This window comes from Solanum dulcamara, chromosome 10, assembly GCF_947179165.1.
Source record: "Solanum dulcamara chromosome 10, daSolDulc1.2, whole genome shotgun sequence".
NCBI lineage: Eukaryota > Viridiplantae > Streptophyta > Magnoliopsida > Solanales > Solanaceae > Solanum > Solanum dulcamara.
The window spans coordinates 68981400-69004897 of NC_077246.1; the positions used below are offsets into that span (position 1 = coordinate 68981400).

General features: G+C 36.8%; 2 protein-coding genes and 1 pseudogene across 3 annotated transcripts; 1 reads left to right on the forward strand and 2 right to left on the reverse strand.

The window, feature by feature from the left end:
* Positions 1 to 2750: 2750 nt before the first annotated feature.
* On the forward strand, positions 2751 to 5714 carry LOC129870373 (receptor-like protein Cf-9 homolog). The gene is made up of 2 exons (XM_055945136.1): positions 2751 to 5520; positions 5620 to 5714. Exon 1 carries the CDS (start codon positions 2903 to 2905, stop codon positions 5501 to 5503), a length of 2601 nt encoding a protein of 866 aa, XP_055801111.1. The 5' UTR covers positions 2751 to 2902; the 3' UTR covers positions 5504 to 5520; positions 5620 to 5714.
* A 102-nt stretch (positions 5715 to 5816) lies between these two features.
* Positions 5817 to 22096, reverse strand: LOC129870374 (disease resistance protein RPP13-like; annotated as a pseudogene). Its single transcript, XR_008762078.1, has 6 exons — positions 21813 to 22096; positions 8655 to 12767; positions 8520 to 8573; positions 6868 to 7749; positions 6544 to 6604; positions 5817 to 6246 (listed from the first exon to the last, which is right to left on the reverse strand). The product of XR_008762078.1 is annotated as a disease resistance protein RPP13-like (transcript).
* LOC129869917 (putative pentatricopeptide repeat-containing protein At1g10330) lies at positions 7005 to 8747 on the reverse strand. Its single transcript, XM_055944484.1, has 2 exons — positions 8655 to 8747; positions 7005 to 7661 (listed from the first exon to the last, which is right to left on the reverse strand). The coding sequence occupies exons 1-2, from the start codon at positions 8745 to 8747 to the stop codon at positions 7005 to 7007; spliced, it is 750 nt and encodes a 249-aa protein (XP_055800459.1).
* Positions 22097 to 23498: the final 1402 nt, after the last annotated feature.

Consider the following 23498-nt stretch of genomic DNA (forward strand, 5'->3'; position numbering starts at 1 on the left):
ATTATGAGTTTTTAGAATAATGTGTATATGAACTCAAAGCTATATATCATTCTTCTTCTGTCACTTTTATAGACTACCATTTTATAGCAAACATTCCCTTTCGAGAGATTATTGAGGATAAGTCATATCAACATATTCATACCATTAGAGGTATATTATCTTAATTAGCTTCATATATTTCTTGCTTGATGGAAAATGCACCATTCCATTGTTATGGATTTTATTTAATGAATAAAATGTAAATGGTAAAATTAATATTGCTAATTTTAGCATTTTCTATGTAATAACTCAACTTTTCAAGTAAATAGAAGTTTTATAATAATTATATGAGACAAACGTGCAATGCACGTTCCCAGAGACTAGTGTGTTTTAAAGTAAAAACAAATAATGTGTTTAAAGGAGTAAGAACAAATAATGTGTTTAAAGGATCCACTTTTTGAAATATCTCACTTGTCCTTGGTTCTTGAATTATATGTATTAAAGCTTCAACAACCATTACCCAACTTGTGGAAAAATATATATGGAGAAAAGTCTAAAAGTAATAATTATATGTGTTGTACAATGGTCCACCTAATTTATGATAATAATGATGGAATTGAAGCAAATGGTACGTAAAGAGTAGGGAAATTGAGAATTGGCATCGTCGTTTGAGAATATAACCAAGTAAAGAAAATTATAGTCTTAAGTCATCCGCGAAAAAGCTGCACTAAAGAAAATTAGGGGAGTTGAAGAAGTTAAAGTTGAATACCAAGAAATAATTGCCTTTTGTGAACAAGCCAAGGAGGAGAATAATGATTGTGATTGTTGATATCTAATGCAGTGATTAAATATGATTATTTGTGATTGTTGTGGTAATGGTGGTTAGTGGTATTAAATAATATCTAGTAATTCTGTTTTATCGTTTACCTTATCTTTTTTATAACAGCTTTATCCCGCACCTACTTTTCGTGTAGTTTTTCCTTCAAATTATCAATGTGTGATAGTATCATAGTATGTAGTGAACGAGAGACGATACATTATATTTAAATATTGTATTCATCAAAAAGATAGAATATAATATTATACAACACAACATCGTATAGTTGTCACGACCCAAAATAGCCATGAGTGGCACTCATACTTAACCTCCTAGGTGGACGAACCAACGATACTAACCCTAACTTATATTAGTTGTTCAGCTTATAAAATACGTAATAATGCGAAAGCTCAAATCTTATTAAAGTAACAAATAAAAATCCACTAAAGTCTATTGCATATCGTTTTCCAAACTCTGAAAGTCGTCACATCAAGGACATTTAATCACAAAATATCAAGTCTAAGAGTATCAACACTCGAATAGATAAATAAAATAGTTTGTGTCTGAAAACTAAGGACATCTTGCCATGACTAAGAGAATCCAACATGAGCTAGGAGGATATCTCACCCTGAAATCTGATATGCTGGAGACTGGCTAGAGCTGAGGGTGAGTCAAAGTCGATGATACACTCATTGTACTCCACAAAATAAAACAAAAAAAATACAAGTAGGGGTCAGTACAGGGCAATATGTACTGAGTATGTATCATCGGCCGACTTGAAATAGAAATCAATATGCATAAAGTAATAGCAGGAAATCAACTATCACACTTAACAGGTGGCAAACAACAAGATCAAGATCAAGTGACAACATAATTAAACAATTACGTAATCAGTCAACAATATCAAGAGTATACATGAGGACTCAGGCCTGCTCACCACGTTTTTTTGGGAAATGAGTTATTTGAGATTGGGTAGTATTAAGTCATTTAATTTATTTTCCTTTAACATTATCGTGTCGGCTCATGACACCCGATTCAAATATATCATATCAGCTCATGACACCCAATCCAAATATATCGTGTCAGCTCGTGTCACCCGATCCCATAATATAATTAACTCATCATTCTTTATCATCGCATTCCACTTATTAACAATATTTCATCAAGCCTTCTTTATTCAAAGTATCACTTTTGATAGAGCAAGTTCAAAATTATGAATTTCACGACCTTTGGATTGCAGACCAATCACAACAACATATCAACCATCCAAACCACAACAATTAAATGCAGAGAAAACTTCACACATTACTCAACGACTATCAATCACTATTAAGAATCTATCTGTGATATAGAATAAACAATAACCTACCTCAACCGAAGAACCAAAGTCAAGCAAGCTAATTCACCAATGTTTTTCCTTTCCTCAATGCCTCAGAACGTTTCCAATCTAACGAGTATACAATATTCGTAAGCAAACGAGTCCGTAGACACTCATATTACTATAATCAATTTTCTAAATTCTAAGTCTAGGGTTAAGTCTTAATTTCTACAAATAACATAATTCTAATGATATTCATATAATACAATACACTTAATATTCAATTACATAAACCAATATATTCAAAACTTAAATCGTAAAGTGCATATAATAAGAAAAATCTAGAAATTATCAAATTCAATTACAAAAATAGCATGTCAATTCACTAGAATTTTGTATGTCCTAAGAAAAAAAGTCAAGGTCCATACATCAACCAACACGATTATCCCAACCAATCAATTTCTTTTTGAAATTTTGATTTGAAATGTCTTTTCTCAAAGTCTATACACCAAATATTACTTTTATTATGATTAATCGAACTTTGAATTTTCGACTTTGAAAATGACTAGGTGACCTTCCTGGAATATGTAATACTCTTATCTTAACCAATTAAGTTTGTGTGCTGTGTCCTATTCCTGGACTACGGAACCTTTCTAGTAAATTTTTCTTTGCTCGATTTGTGCAATACATACCTCATCAATGTTTTATTGAATAGACACACAAAGCAAACATTTCTTGATTTCTTCTATACGAACTTCATTAGATTTGATCACTAATTTAGTGAAGAAATGGGTTGTGTAAAACTTGTATTTTGTACCTTTCTCTGTCAACTTGTTTTCTCCTCATCCTTATCTCATTTGTGCCCCAAAGATCAAGCTCTTGCCCTTCTACAATTCAAGCACATGTTTACCATTAATCCTAATGTTCCTTATCATTATTGTTTGGACATAACATACCAAAAGATTCAGTCATATCCAAGAACTCTTTTATGGAACAAGAGCACAGATTGTTGTTCATGGGATGGAGTTCATTGTGATGAGAAGACAGGACAAGTGATTGAGCTTGATCTCCGCTGCAGCCAACTTCAAGGCAAGTTTCATTCCAATAGTAGCCTCTTTCAATTCTCAAATCTCAAAAGGCTTGATTTGTCTTATAATGATTTCACTAGATCGCTCATTTCACCTAAATTTGGTGAGTTCTCTAGCTTAACGCATCTTGATTTGTCGGATTCAAGTTTTACAGGTCTAATTCCTTCAGAAATCTCTCATCTTTCTAAATTACACTTTCTTCGTATCTCGACTGATCCATATGAGCTTAGTCTTGGGCCTCACAATTTTGAACTGCTCCTTAAGAACTTGACCCAATTAAGAGAGCTCAACCTTGACTCTGTGAACATCTCTTCCACCATTCCTCTAAATTTCTCTTCTTATTTAACAGCTCTATGGCTTCCAGGCACCCAGTTACGTGGGGTATTACCCGAAAGAGTTTTCCACCTTTCTGACTTAGAATCCCTTCATTTATCACACAATCCCCAGCTTACTGTTATGTTTCCTACAACCAAATGGAATAGCAATGCATCACTCATGAAGTTACAACTCTGTGATGTGAATTTTACTGGTAGGATACCTGAATCATTTAGCCATCTAACTTTACTTCATGAGTTGGACATGAGTTATTCTAATCTGTCAGGGCCAATTCTTAAACCTCTATGGAATCTCACCAACACAGAGTTTTTGAACCTTGAAGGTAACCATCTTGAAGGACCAATTTCCCAGTTCTCGAGATTTGGAAAGCTCAGACACTTATTCCTTGGAAATAACAGCTTCGATGGCCAACTTGAGTTTTTATCCTTTAACAGAATCTGGACGCAACTTGAATGGATAGATTTTTCGTCCAATCACCTAACTGGTCCAATTCCATCCAACGTAAGTGGACTGCAAAACCTACAATTTCTCTACTTGTCATCAAACTACTTGAATTGGACTATACCTTCCTGGATATTCTCCCTTTCTTCACTGAGACATTTAGACTTGAGATTTAACACTTTCAGTGGGAAAATTCAGGAGTTCAAGTCCAAAACATTGATTGAGGTTGCTCTAAACCAAAATCTGCTGCAAGGTCCTATACCAAATTCACTCCTAAACCAGCCAAGCTTAAAATATCTTCTCTTTTGTCGAAACAATTTCAGTGGACAGATTGCTTCAGCTATCTGCAATCTGAAGACACTGGTAATACTAGATTTAAGAAATAATAATTTGGAGGGAACAATCCCACAATGTTTGGGTGAGATGAATGAAAACCTTTGGAATTTGGATTTGAGCAACAACCGTCTTAGTGGGACAATTAATACAACTTTTAGGATTGGAAACTATCTCCAGGTCATTAGCTTGCATGGGAATAAGCTAACGGGGAAAGTCCCACGATCTTTGATCAATTGCAAACATTTGAAACTTCTTGATCTAGGTAACAATGAATTGAATGACACATTTCCAAACTGGTTGGGAGACCTACCTGATTTGCAAATTTTAAGCTTGAGATCAAATAGGTTTTACGGTCCCATAAAATCTTTAGGAAATAGAAACTTGTTTGCGAAGCTTCAAATTATAGATTTATCATCCAATGGATTTAGTGGGAATTTACCAGAAAGTCTTTTTGGGAATTTGCAAGCCATGAAGAAAATTGATGTGAGTACAAGAATCCCACAGTATGTGTCTGATCAATATGTTTCTTATTTTCAATATGTGATGACAACTACAACAAAGGGACATGATTATGATTCTGTTCGAATTTTGGCTTCTAACATGATTATCAATCTCTCAAGGAACAGATTTGAAGGTTATATTTCAAACATTATTGGAGATCTTGTTGGACTTCGTACGTTGAACTTATCTCATAATGTCTTGGAAGGTCTTATACCAGCATCACTGCAATATTTAGCTGTACTTGAATCATTGGATCTCTCATACAACAAAATAGGCGGTGAAATTCCACCACAACTTGCATCTCTCACATTTCTTGCAGTCTTAAATCTCTCTCACAATCATCTTGTTGGATGCATCCCCAAAGGAAAACAATTTGATACGTTTGAGAATAGTTCATACCAAGGAAATGATGGGTTACGTGGATTGCCACTCTCAAAACATTGTGGCGGTGTTGATAGGGTACCACAAGTGACAACTCCAGCTGAGCTAGATCAAGAAGAAGAAGAAGATTCACCAATAATCAGTTGGCAGGCGGTTCTCATGGGTTACGGTTGTGGACTTGTTATTGGATTGTCCGTAATATACATGATGTTGTCAACTCAATATCCAGTATGGTTTTCGAGGATGGTTGTACAATTGGAACACGGAATTACTACGAGAATGGAAAAGTACAGGAAAAGATATTAGTGTGTAGCAACCTCCAGGTATTCAACTTGATCTTTATCCTTCAATATATTGATGTATTTTCTACTTCCTCCATCCTCCAAGCTCTTAACTTAATTCTTTATTTTTGAAAATTGCAGGATTCAAGTGCAGATAAAAGCCTTTTATCTTTCATAGTTTGTGATGTTTCCATAGAGTGTTTGTTATCCTATGAATAAAGACATGACTTTTCTTCCTTTGAGACTTAACCAGACTTTGTATTCATTTGTCTATAAAAAAAGGGCAGCCCGGTGCACTTAAGCTCCCGCTATGCGCAGGGTCCAGAAATTATGGCATATAGAAATAAATTCAACTGATAAACAGAAATCAGACACAAATTTTGAATCTTTAGATCATTCAATCGGACGATATGTGCCTGCCTCACTAAAAACATTTTCACTTTACTCTTTAACATTAACACAAACATAGAACATAAGTTCAGGACACCTTGGGCCAAAGTTTCAGTCTTTTTTCATTGAAGCAGCAGCAAAATGCCCATCACGAGAAAGAGACTATGATCTCATAAATAGGAATCTTCCAATCCACAACTAAGAGACTATGATCTCATAAATAGGAATCTTCCAATCCACAACTCAGAATATCTAGTATCCAACACGGCCTCTCTCAGAAGGAGTCTTCTGTTACTATCATCAATGAATTCAGCATTACACGCTATAGTATCCAACACGGCCTCATGAGCTGCTCATAGCGTTGTGTCATTTAAGTACCTACGGATGAATTTGAGAGAAAATAAGATGAATTGGGAAAGTTCTACTGGTTGATAATATAATGTTTAGGGATCACGTACATACAATAATTTGAATAGCGACGATGACCACAATGGGGTTGGTCTAGCAGTTGAAAAGTAGGAGAAACAACCTTGGAAACCAAGGTTAGAATCCTAGCAGAGATGATACTGGAAGAACTCTTCCCATCTAAGTCTTGGATGGTGGAGTTATCCACTATCTGTGTTGGTGGAACATAGACGGTACCGATTGAATTAATCAAGCAAAACACAAGCTTACCTGGATATCACTGCTATACAACAACTATGCATCAGTCCCAAACAACAACTTTCATAGAGACCTGCAACAATGTTTAAAGCCTCAAGTAAGATTAGACATGAACACACAATTGAGTGATATATAGAATATCTAGTAATCGAAATTCATATGGATTTGACACTTCATTTAGGAAGAAATCAAGCAGAACCGCTTGCCTATAGGTGATGCTTATCGTGATCAACTATTGTTCAGATTAATTAATTAGCAAGCTGCTCCATAATTTCAAAGTTTCGGGGCAAAAGAAAAAGATTCAGAAAAAGAAAAGTGGAAAACAAAAAGAAATACCTCGCCAAACAGACTTTGGAACCAGGTTTGTTGTGCATTTTCACAAAAATGCATCCTCCTTGATCTGTCAAGCTATGACTTAGCTGATTTTGATGAGTCGAGATTCCATCACCAAGCTGTGGCAGTTATAAGCTCCACTAAATAAAACTGTGTATTCCAGCATCTAATATTGCTTTTCTCAAGGCAGCAGCATGATCCCACCTCTCTGCGCCAGCATAAATTCTTGAGAGATGCACATAACGCCCTGAATGATTCAGTTGTGACTCAAGTAGTAGTTGTGCTACTTCATTTCCCAATTCAATAGCTCCATGAAGTCTACAAGCACCCATCAGAACCCCCAAGACAGTGGCATCAGCTTCAAAAGGCATCTTCTTTATGAAGTCGTACGCTTCCTGTAGTAGCCCATGTCTCCCTAAGAGATCAACCACACAACCATAATGTTCCATCTTAGCTACAAGTCCAAATTCATTTGGCATTGCTTCAAACAATTTAAAACCGAAATAGACAAGCTTGGCACGTGCACAAGCTGATAGAACAGCCACGAAGGTAATCTCATTTGGTTGCAGCCCCTTTGCCCTCATCTTCTCATACATCGTTAATGCCTGCTTCTCTCTTACATTCAAAGCTAGGGAAGAAATCATAGAATTCCAAGAGCAAACTTGCTTGCTAACCATTGCATCAAATATCTTTGAAGCATAAACCAAACAACCCATCTTCCCATAAAACGCGATCAATGCGGTCGTCATGAAGACACTCAACTCCTCAATCGTTACCGTAAGCATGTACTTGCCTCCCTAGATATAATGCCACACCAACATCTGGTCTCCATAAGGCATTTTCAGGTCTAGTTAGTTGATGGAGACCATGTAGCAAAGTTGAAGTCTGCAATTTTAACTTTTTCTCATTGAAGTTAAAGAGACTATGATCTCAGAAATGTGAATCTTCCGATTCATAACTCAAGAAAATCTAGTATCCAATACGGCCTCAGGGAATCAGAAGAAGAATCGTCTGTTACTATAATCAATGAATTCAGAATTACATGTTATTGGGACAACCTCTCGTGATACCACTATAACATGGAGCAAACGGTGTCACAAAAATTAAAGGAAATAAATCATGTCATAAGGTTGTCCCTATAGCGTGTAACTATAAAGATAAAAGCATCATGATTTTCCATCCATAACTGTTCGAATTAGAAAGGAAGTCACACTAATAACATTTGAGGCCACCACAAACATACAAAGTACCATCTCTATCAAGTCCCAAGGGTTTTGGTTCACTGGTAAGAGCACCTGGCATATAAGTGGAGAAGGGTAGAGAGGTAGGTCAATCATCCACTGAGTTTGAAACTTGCGTCAACAAGCTCTTGAAAATTTCACGGTTTTTTTTTAAAAAAGAAAAGTACTATCAGAATCAAGGCCTTGATAATTCTGAAGGCAGATTATTCTCAATGAGTCATTTTTATCGATTTCACATAATTTAACAACATTTCGACCATTTTCTATTAATTAGATTATCACAAAAATATTTTTGCATAAAATCTGAAAAGTTCTTGTCGAACCAATTCTACACACTAAAAAAAGCCAAAAATAAAAAGGAAAAAAAGCTGAATGTTGAAATAATGAGTAAAGTAAGAGAAACTTGATTGATACTTCGATAGCCCAACTTCATCAACCGTAAATTTCTTCAAGTGATAGCGTCTTCTCCTGTTTTACCATAATATTATCTATTTTATAAAAAAAAAATCAACAAAGTTATGTAGGATTGGGATTTGTTTGTATATTTACCTTTGCTGCTATGAAATAAGACTTCATATATGCTTGAAAGGCGTCAACATCTCCACGTCTTTCTTTCTCTCTTTCCGTTGCAGCATGTGTCATTAATCCTATTGGCATTAATTCTCTCTTTCCGTTGGAGGCTTTAACCTCATATATGTTTTCCCTATAAATAATGTCCTCCTCTTTTACAAAGATATAGAGGGAGACAAAAATACATCTCTAAGAAATAATTTTTTCCTCTCATATTTTATTGGTGTGCTGGATTTTGTTCTTTTAAATCTTTATTAGATTTTGGCTCCTAGTTTTATACTAGAAAAACTTGTTGAATTTTGAGGGATACACCTATACCGGGTGAAATATCGTTAAGACATTGACAGAAGCACACCTCAAGCTATGCCTATGTGAATTCCTTACAAGTGTTTGCGATGAAGTGTTAGTACTTAGTATTCGTGATGAAGTGTTAATATTCGCGATGGAGTATTAGTATTCGTCATGGTAGAGTATTTTCCATAAGATTTCCAATAGAGTACACTTTATTCTCCTTAAATAATTTGTTAAGTATGTAAATATGAAGTCTTATAATCTTCATATTGGGTTTTGGTGTCGTCTAATTGAGTTGCCCAACCAATTATTATGGTGAAATTGATGTGTTCAGTGTGAAAAAGCATAGTTACTTGAATTTATGAACAGCAATCTGTGCTTTGTGAGTCATCGTCTGTATTTCAGTTTTGTTTACTCTGTTGATGTTGTTTCCATTATTGATGATGCAATCTTGACCTTAGTTACTATTTACTAGCATGAAATGAATGTGAACACAGCATTTAAGTAGACGTAAGAGGGCATCATCTGGACAGTTTAAAGCAGGACCTGATATCCAAAGCAGGAATTTTGATGTGGTTTCTGAAATCAAATTGAACAATACAAGAAGGTACCTTCGTTTTGTAGTTTGATAACTCATGTGCAGTATCTAGGGATCATGAATGTTAATACAGAATGCCTAGAAAATTGAGATAGACAAAGCTGCCTATCGCATTGATCAGGTGGAACAATTATTTAAAACATCAGAAAATCATTTTTGCATAGAATCCCAAAAACAATTCTCTTCAAACCAATTCCATACACTCAAAAAGCTCAAAACAAACAAACAAAAAACACTGAAAACACACTCAAGGTTGTGACAGCCCTGAAACCTGATTAATGCTCCGATGAACAATCCAACTTTAGCCATACCAATCCCTTCAAGTGCTTGGCAAAAATACCCCCATCTGCTATTTTATTTCCTCTGACAGCTTCTTTCTTCCCCTGCTTAACTCAAATTGTAAGAAACTATTTAATATAATACTAAATAGAAGACAAAAGATTTATCAATTATGATAAAAATTATAAAATGTTCAAGACAATATCAAGTGTCAACCAAATAATTGATTGCTCATAAAACTGGGTTTGTTTTCGTACGATGAAAGTCATTTCCGAGGAAATTTTTGTAATTTGCTTATCAGAATAGTTTCATAAAAAAGGGTGAGAGTCATTTTCCATAGAACTGTATTTAAATTCATATTAGTTGCTCCCACTAACACTAAAAGGAATTAAAGAAATGGTTATTGTGTATTGGGATTTATTACCTCTACGATTATGAAAGAGGCCGATAATAGGACATCATATATGCTTGAAAAGCTTCATCGAAAAGGAGTTCTGTCCACGTCTTTCATTCTCTCGGGAATCTCATTTAGCTTTGGACAACGATGGATATCAATACCTTTAATATTTGGCATGGCACTTGTGGCTAAATGCCATCTTTCAAGGTTCTCAAGACAATCAAGACGAAGGAACTCCAGTTGACTGAAGCTGCTATCACTGCAGGTAATTTCTTTTCCATCATAAGCTCTAAATAAATCCAGATTCCTTAGGTTTGGCAATATTCCCAAAATAGGCATCGGATCTTCCGTGAGTTGTGAGTGATAAAGGGTCATCATTATGATGGAATTTGGAAATTGGTCCGACAGAGGCAGTTTCTCTATTCTTCCTTCTAACCATAATTTGTAGAGCATTTGACAAGAAATAAGAAATTCAAGGGCTGGGAATATTTCATTATCTTTACACAACAATCTGAGAGTTCTAAGGTTTTTCAAGCTGCTAATGTTGTTTAGGGTGTAAGATATGGTAATTTTATACATGCTTAATTCTCGAAGATTGACTAAATCAACAGGGTCAACATCTCTCCACTGATCACAATGGATGCCTTTAAGAACTTGAAGACTAGTGAGTTTGCTTATGCATTTCAGAGGTTTTGTATACGGAGCAACTAAATGTCTTAGATTTATTAGGTCAGCTGTCTCACGGGGTAGTTGGCAAAAGTATCCATAGTCATTGACGAGAAGTGTCTGTAAATTCTTGAGGTTGCCAATGGAAGACGGAAGATCATGGATACCTCTCAGTCTTAAGAACTTGAGGTGGTACAAACTTCCTATGGCAGCAGGTATTATAGATATATTGTCAACATGAATCTCCAAGCACAACACATATAGATGTTGGAACATATTACGGAACTTTATAATACCCATCTTTGAAAAGTCTTGATCAACGAACATAAGTGACCTCAACTTCAAGTTAGAAAGATCTAGTGAGAGATACCTTTTTGCTTGACTATGAATGGCATGTCTAAGACACAAGGAGGATACAGAGTGCTTTCTTGGATCATAAATGTCAAAAAAGTTTACCTCCAATGCTTTTTGTACGGCAAGATCGCGAAGTAGATCATGAATCCTACATTTACTAACTTTTTCCCAAAATGTACCTACCACTTGTATCAAGCTTCGTCTTATCAGTCATTCAAGAAGCCTTCAGCAACATCCTCCATTATTTCTTCTCCTGTTGGTATGAATCCTTCAGCCATCCACAACCATAATATGTGATCAACACGGACCACATAATCTTCTGGAAAAATACCAAAGTAGAGGAAACACTGCTTGAGCTTAGTTGACAAATCGTTGTAGCTCAATGATAGTATGTAGGAGATTTCAATAGAGTCGTCTTTAATGTTCTGCCAGAGGTGGTCCTTCACCTTTTGCCATTCTTCTAGCCCCCTTTTATGTGAAAGTAGTCCGCTTAATACAACAATTGCAAGAGGTAAACCTCCACACTTGTCCACCATATCCTTAGCTAGACTTTCCATTGCTGAGACCATTGCCCGAACATCAAGTAGTTTCCTACAAAAGAGATCCCAACTTTCTTCTTGGCGCAGGAAACGAAGTCTATAGACAAAACCTTTGTTATCTGATCTTTCAGCGACATCCTCTTTGCGCGTGGTAATAATAACTCTGCTGCCATTCTTGCTATCTGGAAATGTTCGTTTCAAACTTTCCCAAGCTTCTCTATGCCATAAATCATCAACCACCACAAGGTATTTGAGTTCTTTTAACAGATTACGAAGGTAAATTTGTTTTTTTTTTCTGTCATCCTTTCCAACAAATCTAGAGTTTCCTTGGTGCAACCTTCGATGGATTTTATGATATTCCTAAGGAGATCGATTGTGTTGTACTCTTGAGAAACACATATCCATGCACGTGTATGGAAACTATTGACTATATTAGGACTTGTGTAGAGGTTTCTCGCAAGAGTAGTCTTGCCTAATCCGCCCATACCGTAAATGGAGATGACACTTTGGCGAGGCTCTGCTTTGAGAAGTTCAGCTAGCAATCTTTCTACAACATCCTGAAAGCCAACAAAAATGTGATCCTCATCTACATATGAGGTAGTTCTCCTCAACGTTCTAACCATGTCAGACTGATTGTTTGACCGATTACTTGGCCCTTCTACTGCATTATTGATATTTGTAATACCATAAGTCTCTCGTTTGCGAGAGATATCCATGATTCGATGCTTGAGTGATTGGATCTCCTTGCTGACGTTGTAGAATTTTGTCTCCTTCCTGCAGATGCAGGTGCAAGCCTTCAGACGATTAGCAAATCTATCGTCATCACCTTTACTAGCCTCGAAGCTATAAGTCTCCAATATAGCAACAACGTCATTAGCAACAGAGTTGATCTCAAACACCCATTGTTGAACTCTTTGATCTTCAACTTGCTTTTGTTCTGCATCTTTGAGGAAAGACTGCATGAAGAACTGTAGACATTTAAAGAATGAGAAGATTAAGAGAATTTCTGTCTATATTTTCATCAAAATATACATCTACTTATACACAAGTTGCTGCAACCAATTGTAATATAGACAAAGAGAAATGGGTTGGTTTTGTCCTGTTCTAACTTGTCATTACTTTATTTTATTTACTCATAACTATATGGGTATAGTCATATTTTAATTTGACTGTGTTGTGTGGACAGGATGAATCCACTTGTAGGGACAAGATGAGGCCACGTGGTGGAGGATTATCATATCATCAGAAGAAGTGGAAGAGTCTTCTTGAGGCTTCTGTCTTCTTCTTCACTCTTCTTCTCATTTTTCTTCTTCATTCTTCTGCTCATTCTTCGTCTGCTTTCTTCTTTCTCCAACATCCCCCCTCAAGTTGGAGGGGAGATTCATGACCCCCAACTTGTGTAAAAGCGCACAGTGAGAAACCCCAGAGAGGGGTTTGGTGAATAGATCGGCAAGTTGATCCTTAGAGGGAACAAAAGAAAGAGTAATCAGACCGGATTGAAATTGTTGGCGCACAAAATGACAGTCCAGTTCAACATGTTTGGTGCGTTCGTGGAAGACTGGGTTTCGAGCGATATGGATGGCAGCTTGACTATCAGAGTGCAGCAGAATTGGGAGCAAAATTGGAGCAGAAAGGTCCTCAAGAAGACGAACCAACCAAGTAAGTTCAGCGATAACACGACGCTTAGACCGATATTTTGCTTCTGCGAAGGACAAGGAGACGGAGACTTGTTTCTTCGATTTCCAAGAGATGGGGGCACCTCCGAGGGTAATGAAAAATCCACTAACTGATTTACGAGAATCCTTACATGAAGCCTAGTCCGCATCGCAAAAGGCCAGTAAAGAAAATGATGAATTGGAAGATAGTAGTATGCCTTGACCCGGATCTGAGCTCAGATATCGTAAAACTCGTAAAGCAGCTGAGAAATATGATAAACATGGTCGTTGCATGTATTGACTCAGAGAAAGAACAACAAATGACAAATCTGGGCGAGTGTTGGTCAAGTAATTCAGCTTGCCTATCAAGTATCGATAAAGGGTGGGGTTATCCAAGCGAGGACTATCATCTGCGCGAAGCTTGGAGGATGGATCCAGTGGAGAATGAACTACAGGCAGATGAGAGACATTGAAGTCATAAAGCAGATCCATGGCAAATTTGCGTTGATTGACAATGAAGCCATGGTCTTCGCGCAAAATTTCCATGCCAAGAAAGTGGTGAATTTCTCCCAGGTTCTTAATTTTGAATTCTGTATTGAGGAAGCATTTGATATTCTCGAGTTCATGCAAATCATCTCCTGTGAGAAGAATGTCGTCGACATACACTGCTAGGATAGAAATTAGTGGCCCAGTGTGTTTAAAAAAGAGAGAGTAATCATTTAAAGAAGAGGAATAACCTTTGAAAGCCAAAGCTCCTGCAAGCCGAGCATACCACTGCCGTGAAGCTTGCTTTAAACCATATAGAGACCTTTTCAGAAGACAGACATAGTTAGGACTAGGAGGTGTCAGTCCTGGGGGAAATTTCATAAAGACCTTTTCTTGGAGGTCACCATGCAAGAACGCATTGTTGACATCTAGTTGCGAAACAGACCACCTCCTCTTAGCAGCAATGGCAAGTAAACACCGTATAGTGGTCATTTTCACTACAGGTGAGAATGTCTCTCCATAATCTATACCTTCCCTTTGTATATCCCCCCTCACAACTAGTCGTGCCTTTAATCTTTCAATACTACCATCAGAGAGATGCTTTATCTTGTATACCCATTTGCAGGGTAAAGCTCTTTTTCCTTTAGGTAGCAAGACAACATCCCAGGTTTGATTAGTCTCCAAGGCCTGAATCTCTGAGTTCATGGCTTTCTTCCATTCTGGATGTTGAGAGGCCTGGTGATAGCAGCTAGGCTCAGTAACATTGGAAAGGGAATGGAGTAGTTGCTGATTATGGAGAGATAAAGAGGAGAAAGCATATCTCTTAGCCTTAGGAGAGTGATCAAAGAAAGTTTTCCATAGATCAGTGAGTATCACACTATTGCAAATGTAGTCTCTTAGATATCCAGGTGTCACGACCCAATTTCGTAGGTCATGATGGCACCTACTATAACCCTCTAGTAGGTAAGCCAACCTGTTAACCCGGAACTTCAAGTAATGTGTTTGAAGGCAAAAACTATATAAGAGCATTGAAATATAAAAGTAAACAGAATGAATAAGCGGAAGTAAACCAAAACATGTTTTAAACAACTAAAGATCCCTCCCAGAACCTGGAAGTCACAAGTACAGAGCTGCTAAAAAATAAAATACGAGTACAAGTCCCGAAAGTGGACCAAAAAGATATAAAACAACTGGCTAGTCTCAGAAGGCAAAAGATGGGCCATCCATGCTGAAGGAGACAAGAATGATCTAAAAACGCCAAGTACTCACCCTAGTCTCCGAAGTTGACTGCAACATGCTCGATTTATCCACGGCGATAGCTGATGCTCGGTCCTGCATCACGAAAGTAGATGCAAAGTGTAGTATGAGTACCAAGACAACAGGTACCCAGTAGGCATCATAGGCCGACTGAGCAGAAAAGGTAAAAACAATATGAAAAAGAAGAATAGCCTAAATAGGAGTCAACATAAGCATCAAAAGGGAAAAAAAGTACTACCTATGAAAACTACAGCTAACTATACCCAACTGGGCCCCCATAAGCCCAACCGGGATACTCGTGCGCAAGTTAAATAAAAACTCGGACGAACCCCCATAAGCCCGCCGAGTACACAGAATAGCTACAACTACCAAGGCTAGGAACCAAGAATTTGCGATGTTAGGAGCCGAAGTATTATATCATTTCCAAACCCAGAATCTCTAAGAGTCAATCGATCTAGTGGTGACTTAGGGGTCGAGGCTGGGACTGGGACCCAGAGGCTCACCTGAATATTCAAAGTGGTCAAGGCCAGGACTGGGTACCCGGATGCTTGCCATAATACATAAGTACGGTCGAGGCCGGGACTGGGTACCCGGATGCTCGCCGTAACACATCGATATGATCGAGGCCAGGACTGGATACCAAGATGCTCGTCATACTACCAAGTTGACGGAGGCCGGGGCTGGGTACCCGGATGCTCCTCGATAATTCAGAATGGAGGCCGGGATTGGGTACCCGGATACTCACAGATATTTTATCTTATGGTGCCGAATATTCTCCTTTCCAACTAAACAATAATAGTACCGAGAATCTCCTTTCCAATGAGTCAACCAATATGCCGCCAAAACTAAAACCGGAGCCAAAGTCAACGATCACGAAATCTAGTGTTGCCGACACCTCACAAAAGTCACGATTATATTGAGTTATGGATGATGGTATTTTTAAGAGCAAGAGTAACGCCTAGCTAAGGCCAAACTACTAGGCACTAGCCCGCTACACCATTGTACAAGGATCTAAGTCTACCGGAGCGACGCCGGGACATCTAAAGCAAGTTTACATCCTATACTAAGGCCAACATACCCCACTGTATCAATAACATGCTCATTCAACTCTACTTATAAAACTTAACAAATAACGATAAGATACACATGCTTCTAAATATCCAAAAACCCGATAATAAGCCTAAAGCATGATTTCTAACGCCTAAGATATACAATCAAACTACCCAACCCAAATTCCAACTATTTCAACATGCTTTCACACATTTCGGCTCAATCTAAAGAAAGGTAAACCGTAGCCTACCTGTAGGCCAAACACGCGGGCTCCAAATCACTGTGCTGGAGCTTTTCCCTTTCGAACAGCCTCGGAACGCTGCCAAGCTGTCAAAAATAGAACCACAACGTTGATACGGTCGTTTAGACACTAATTTCATAATTTTTTGAAATGGACCAATTTTGGGGTCGAAAACGGGAATTGTGGGGCCCACATACGAAATTCCAGATTTGACCCCCAAAACAGGTTCTAAACGTCACCCCAAGCACACAAATCAGATTTATAACATAATTCGGGGTGGAAAATTACGTAAGACGATCAAAAATCAATTCCCACATTTTTAAACTAAGAAAACGATATAAGGCAGCCTCTTTACACGTCGATTTCTCAAAAACGAAATACTGTCAATCAAAACAAATTATACCATGACGTTCCTTGTGAAAAACCCCACAATCTAGCCTCAAGAATCACTCAAAACGGAGTTATATTGACCAAGATACACTCTTTCAAATTTCAACAAAATTTCATTCCGAAAATGACTAAATCTGCTGCTTAAAATCAATTTATTACCTCGAACGACGTGCCAAAAATAGATTCTGAAACTTCCACGATGTTCTCCTTAAATTTCCACGCAAGATAGCCTCTGGAATCACCCAAATCGGATTTATATTGGTCAAGATATAACTTGTCAAAGTTCTTCAAAAATCCATTCCGAAAATGGATACTGCTGCAAATAAAATCACGATTTTTACCAGAATCGAATACTCCAAATCAGTTTTCAATTTCTCCAATGCATTCTCCACGAAAAACCTCACAATTTTGCCTTTTGAATCACCCAATTTGGAGCTCTAGAACTCAAGAAATGAGGGTTCAAAGTTGAGGAGAAAATCTGAAAATTTTTCTGCACTGTTGCTGCAGATTTTCTGGTTTAGCCATAATTTAAAGTCTCCGAACGAACCTTCGGAATTCGTTCGGAATCAGATAAAAATAAACCAAATATGCTACCCCACTAAATTCGACATTCCGAACTCAATGACGCATTCAGAATTTCCATACGAGATTATTTTAATAAAAAGTGGGTCCCACACCCAAAAATCATTTTCCACAACGGGTCTCGATATTAGCTCGGGAGCCTCGGGAAGAGAACGAAAGGTCGTTCCTGACCAAAATTGACATTCCGGAACTAACCGCGCTGTCAGAATTTTTATTCGAGCGCATTTTCCAAGAATGTTGACCAAAGTCAACTATAGGCTAAGTTTCAAAGTCAAAAGCGTCAAATAGCCCAAACTCGTATCAATTGACTCGATAGTCATTCCAACAGTGCTACTAGCCTAATTTGGTCATTCCGGAGCTGATGGAACCATCAGAATTTGAATTCGAGATTTCGTTAGCCCAAAACTCAAAAAGTCGCAACTAAACTAACTTAGGCCTTTAAAATACCAAAATGGACTCGGGACCTCTAAAAATTCAACCAATACTTATTCTAGACCAAAACCCATCTCCTGAATCCAACGGAGTTGTCGGAATTCTATTCCGAGCATCGGAACTTCAAAAGTTGACCAAAGTCAAACCTTGGCTTAAAGTTCCTCAAATTCTCAACTCAAGGCCTCAAATCTTCGTTACAGCTCCAAAACTGATTCCGTAAAGTCTCCTAAGCCTATTTCGACAATTCGGAGCTGCTGGAATCGACGGAATTCCATTCTGAGACCCGTAGCTCCAATTGACCCCAAATACCACTTTTTAACACTTAAAGCTTATGAAACTCAAAATTTCCAAAGACTTAACTTTTCATAGGATTTTCTAAAAATCAACATCCGGTAACAATTAGAAATGACTCGGGGCATCTAAAGGGATGGGTAAAATGGTCATTTTACAAAAAAATTCAAAAAAATGACCTTGAGGGTCATTACACCATGCTCATGAGATATTCTACCAGACCTTCTTGGTATAGCTGTTATAGGGACAGGAGGGGAAGTATCTGATGTAGTAGAGCTTGGATAAGCATGTTCAAGTTGTGGTAATATAGGTTGTTCAGTAGGGGTTTGCTGAGAGGGACTTAGTGACAGATTAGGAAGTGTAGATTCAGGATGTGGAATATAGCCAGAGGCATTATGTGGAGATTCTGAGGGTGTGACTGGGTAGGAACAATCATTTACAGGTGGGGCTGAGTGATTGTGGAGTGATAAATCAGAATGATGATCTGAGGAAGAGGGGGAGTTGAAAAAAATAGGTGTGTGTGAGTTCTCAGATGAGTTGAAAGGAAAATGTGATTCATGGAATCTCACATCCCTAGATACAAACACTTTTCTTTTATCAAGAGACAACAATTTATATCCTTTCTGTTGTAAAGGATATCCTAGTAAAACACAAGCAGTAGCCTTTTCATCAAACTTGTTTCTTCCCTGTGCCAGGGTGGAAGCATAACACAGACACCCAAAATTCCTCAAATGATCATAGGTTGGTTTCTGTCTAAGCAATACTTCATAAGGTGTAACTCCCTTTAGAACACTAGATGGCAACCTATTAATGATATGAGTAGCAGTTAAGATGGATTCTCCCCAGTAGCACATAGGTAATTTTGATTGAAACATCAGCCCTCTTGCAATCTCTAATAGGTGTCTATGTTTTCTCTCAACAGTTTCATTTTGTTGAGGTGTAGCTACACAAGACAATTGATGCAAAATCCCCTGAGAAGTAAGAAATGCTGATTCTTGTGCCTTTCCCCAATTCCAAAGCATTATCAGATCTGATCATCTTAACCTTTACATTGAATTATCTTTCTACCATAGATAGAAAACTTTTCAGTACATGAAAAACATTACTCTTAGTACTCAGTAAGAATGTCCATGTACCTCTACTGAAATCATCTACTATGGTGAGAAAGAACCTGAAACCATTGTAAGTATTACACTTGTATGGTCCCCAAGTATCTATATGAATAAGATCAAAAATTTGCTTGGATTTTATGCTGCTGGTAGGAAAAGGTTGTCTAGTTTGCTTAGCTCTAGGACAAATGTCACAAATAAAATTGGAGTTGGATTCATTAGGGAGAAAACTTAAATGTTTCATTGCTGAAAATGGGATATGTCCCAACCTCACATGCCAGAGCTTTACATTAGGTGCAGCATTAACATAAACTGAATCAAAATCTGGAACTAAGATGGGATTTCTTCCTTTTGGGATTGAAGATACATCATTTGAATTGAAAACATTTCTACACCTGTCACTATTAGAATTCAATAAATAGAGACCCTTTCTAACTTCACCAAAAACTTGAGGACTCTTCATTGAAAGGTCCTGCAAGAAACATCCATTAGCAGTGAACAGGACATCATATGGAAACTGGATACAAAACTTGTGAATTGACAGTAAATTGTACTTAAAATCTGGCACAAGTAACACATCAGTTATGACATGTCCTGGCAGGATGGAGATGTTGCCTATATGGGTCACACTTACCTTGAAAGAATTAGGTAAATTAATGTTCAAAGGCACAGGGAGAGGTTTCAGAAACAAAAAGAAGTTGGAATCAAAACACATGTGTTCTGAAGCTCCTGAATTAATTATCCAGGAATTCTGTTTAAGGTTACTGAATACAGAATTTGAGTATTTAAAAATGGTACCAGCTACTGCATTTGCATTGATTCCTGTTTTTGTCAACTTGCTTTGCTTGTACATTTCCATCATTTCTGCAATCTGTTGTTTGCTATACTATTCTTCAAAATCTCCATCATTGACTGCAGAATCTGTCCTCCCAACGTCTTCATTTTTCTGCTGAGTTAAACTTGTATTTGCTTTAATCTGAGGCTGATAGTTCCTAGAGTTAGTGAACTCAAAATCTGCAGGGAACCCATGCAGCCTGTAGCAATCATCATGCACATGTCCTATTTTTCCAGAATAAGTGCATGACAGATTTGGATCATATTTTTTCTTACCCTTAAACTTGTTTTGTGGCTTATCAGATCTCTGGTTCTGGTTTGGGTTAGCATACTTCTGATATGTGTTTGTTCCTTTCATTGGTTGATATCTGAGCCTCTGTGCATATCTTCCCTGTCCATTAGCCATGAATGCTGCAAACTCAGCAATTAACTTGTTGTTTGGCTGGTTTGCTTGGCCTACTGCCATAAATGATCCAGAATCAGGAGTGACATTTGTGTTTGCATACACTTCCCTTTGGTTCTCATCCTGCAAAAGCAAGGAATATGCAACATCTATTCCAGGTAATGGATTCATCATAAGTATATTTCCCCTTGCCTGAGTATATACATCATTCAGTCCCATTAGAAATTGAATCAATCTTTGATCTTCCAGTGATTTTGTTAACTTTGCTTTCCCATCACAGGTGCATTCACATGAGCAACAGGCAATCACATTCATCCCATCTAATTCATCCCATAATCTCTTAACCTTGGTGAAGTAACCTGCAATGTCGCTATTGACTTGTACTAATCCTGTTAATTCCTTTTGTAGATGGTAGAGTTTGGCACCATTTGATTTCCCAAATCTCTGCTCCAGGCTGTCCCAAAGTTCTTTTGCAGTTTTGGAACTCATTACACTATCTGCAATATCCTTAGATAATGCATTTGATATCCAACATATGATCATGTCATTGACACAATTCCATTGCTCAAAATCTGCAGATCTCAGGTCTGGAACCTTGCAAGTTCCATTGATAAAACTAAGTTTTCTCTTGGCTGATAGAGATAGAAAGATAGATCTTCTCCAACCTGGGTATCCTCTTCCATCAAAAATACTGTTGACTAGAGTCATACCAGGTGAATCTGAATTGCTTAAGTAATAGGGATGGTTGTTTTCATATATGATTCCTTTTTCACCACTGTCTAATTTGATTTCAGTTGTTTCAGGCATTCTGGGATTTTGAAGATGACTTTGATGTTTTGACACAGATTTGGATGGAGCTTTAGAGGTGCTCTGATACCATGTAGAGATTTAAAGAATGAAAAGCTGAAGATTAAGAGAATTTCTGTCTATATTTTCATCAAAATATACATCTACTTATACACAAGTTGCTGCAACCAATTGTAATATAGACAAAGAGAAATGGGTTGGTTTTGTCCTATTCTAACTTGTCATTACTTTATTTTATTTACCCATAACTATATGGGTATAGTCATATTTTAATTTGACTGTGTTGTGTGGACAGGATGAATCCACTTGTAGGGACAAGATGAGGCCACGTGGTGGAGGATTATCATATCATCAGAAGAAGTGGAAGAGTCTTCTTGAGGCTTCTGTCTTCTTCTTCACTCTTCTTCTCATTTTTCTTCTTCATTCTTCTGCTCATTCTTCTTCTCATTCTTCGTCTGCTTTCTTCTTTCTCCAACAAGCTCATTTCGCAGCCACTGCACATCCTTACTTAGACTTAAACGCAGGGAAGCTTCCTGTATGAGGAAATCCCCCAGTTTTTGAACTGCAAAAGACACAAAGGCATCAACCATCTTCACTTTAATGAGAGGGTAGAAAAAGAGGGCTGTATACAAGAAATTTCAAGTCCCTAAGTGTATTTACTCTAGATCTAGAGTATCAAAATTTCTTCATGGTTAAATTACATAAAGCCAACAAGTCGAATGTTCCGAGTTACTCCTATGAAACAACCCCAGCAGATTCCTTTTTTTTCTTTTAACTTAGAATATTATTACAGTTAAATTATTTGTACATCGTCCAAATCTGAATTAATTGAACAAATTTTCTTTCTGGTTGTCCTTTTTTTTGATTAATTGTTTAGTAACTGCCTTTTTTAAATATAATATTTTCGTAATTTATGAACCTTTTAAACCACCATAAAAAAACATCCAACATCACATATTAATGTTATCTATAAGGTTGAAATATATGAGAAAACATTATATTTGCGCAATGTTTAAAAATAGAGGCAAAATTTAAATGAGAAAAAAATCAACCTTAATCATTTGAGTGGGTACCAAATATCTAAAGGTTATATATATATAAGAAAAACTAAAAATAATGAATGTTTTTTATATGCCTATCATACATTTAGTCAAACATAAAAGAAATTAACATGCACTGGACCTCTGAATTAAAATGTTCTCAAAAGAAGAAATTAAAATATCTTCCACAACCATTACACAACTTGAGGAAAAAAACAAATTAAAATATTTTCAACAATCATTACACAACTTGTGAATATATATATATATATATATATATATATATATATGTGGAGAAAAGTCTAAAAGTAATAATTATATGTATTCAACAAAGGCATCAGCCATCTCCAACAACATCAACAACAACCCAGTGAAATCCCACAATATGGGATCTAAGGAGGGTAAAGTGTACACAAACCTTACTCTTATCAAGGTAGAACGACTGTTTCTGAAAAATCATCGGCCTCAATAAAAACATAAAAAGAGGTTAGATACTACTAAGAATTACAAAAAGTTTAAAGTGTTATGTGAAAGCAAATAACAAATAACAAAAGCGTCACACATAAAATAAAATAATCAAATTACAGAGAATAGTATTACCAAGTTACTAGTATTACTTTTGATTGAAAAAAACAAAAAAGAGGAAATATTGGAATACAAATTGGAAAATGGGAGATAGAGATAAACAATCAGAATACATAAATAAAGTGTTCAAAGGGTCCAATTATGTGATTAAAGTTTGAAAAAGAATTACGATTAGACAAAGCAAGAGGAAATGAAAGTTCCCATTATCAAAAAAGACAAAGATGCATTAAAGCTTTTTGAAAAATTTCCCATAACGAAAGGTACATTTTTTTTTTCTGAATATCTCCCTCGTCCTTGATTGTCTATATCTAATGTGGTGATTAAATATGATGATTTGTGATTGTTATGGTAATGGTGGTTAGTGGCATTAAATATTTAGTAATTTTATTTTATTGTTTACCTTTACTTTTTTTATAATATTTTTATACCGTACACTATTTTTTTTTATGTAGTTTGTCCTTCAAATTACTAATTTGTGACAGCATGTAGTGACGAAAAATAATACAATCTATTTAAATATTGTATTAATAAAAAAGA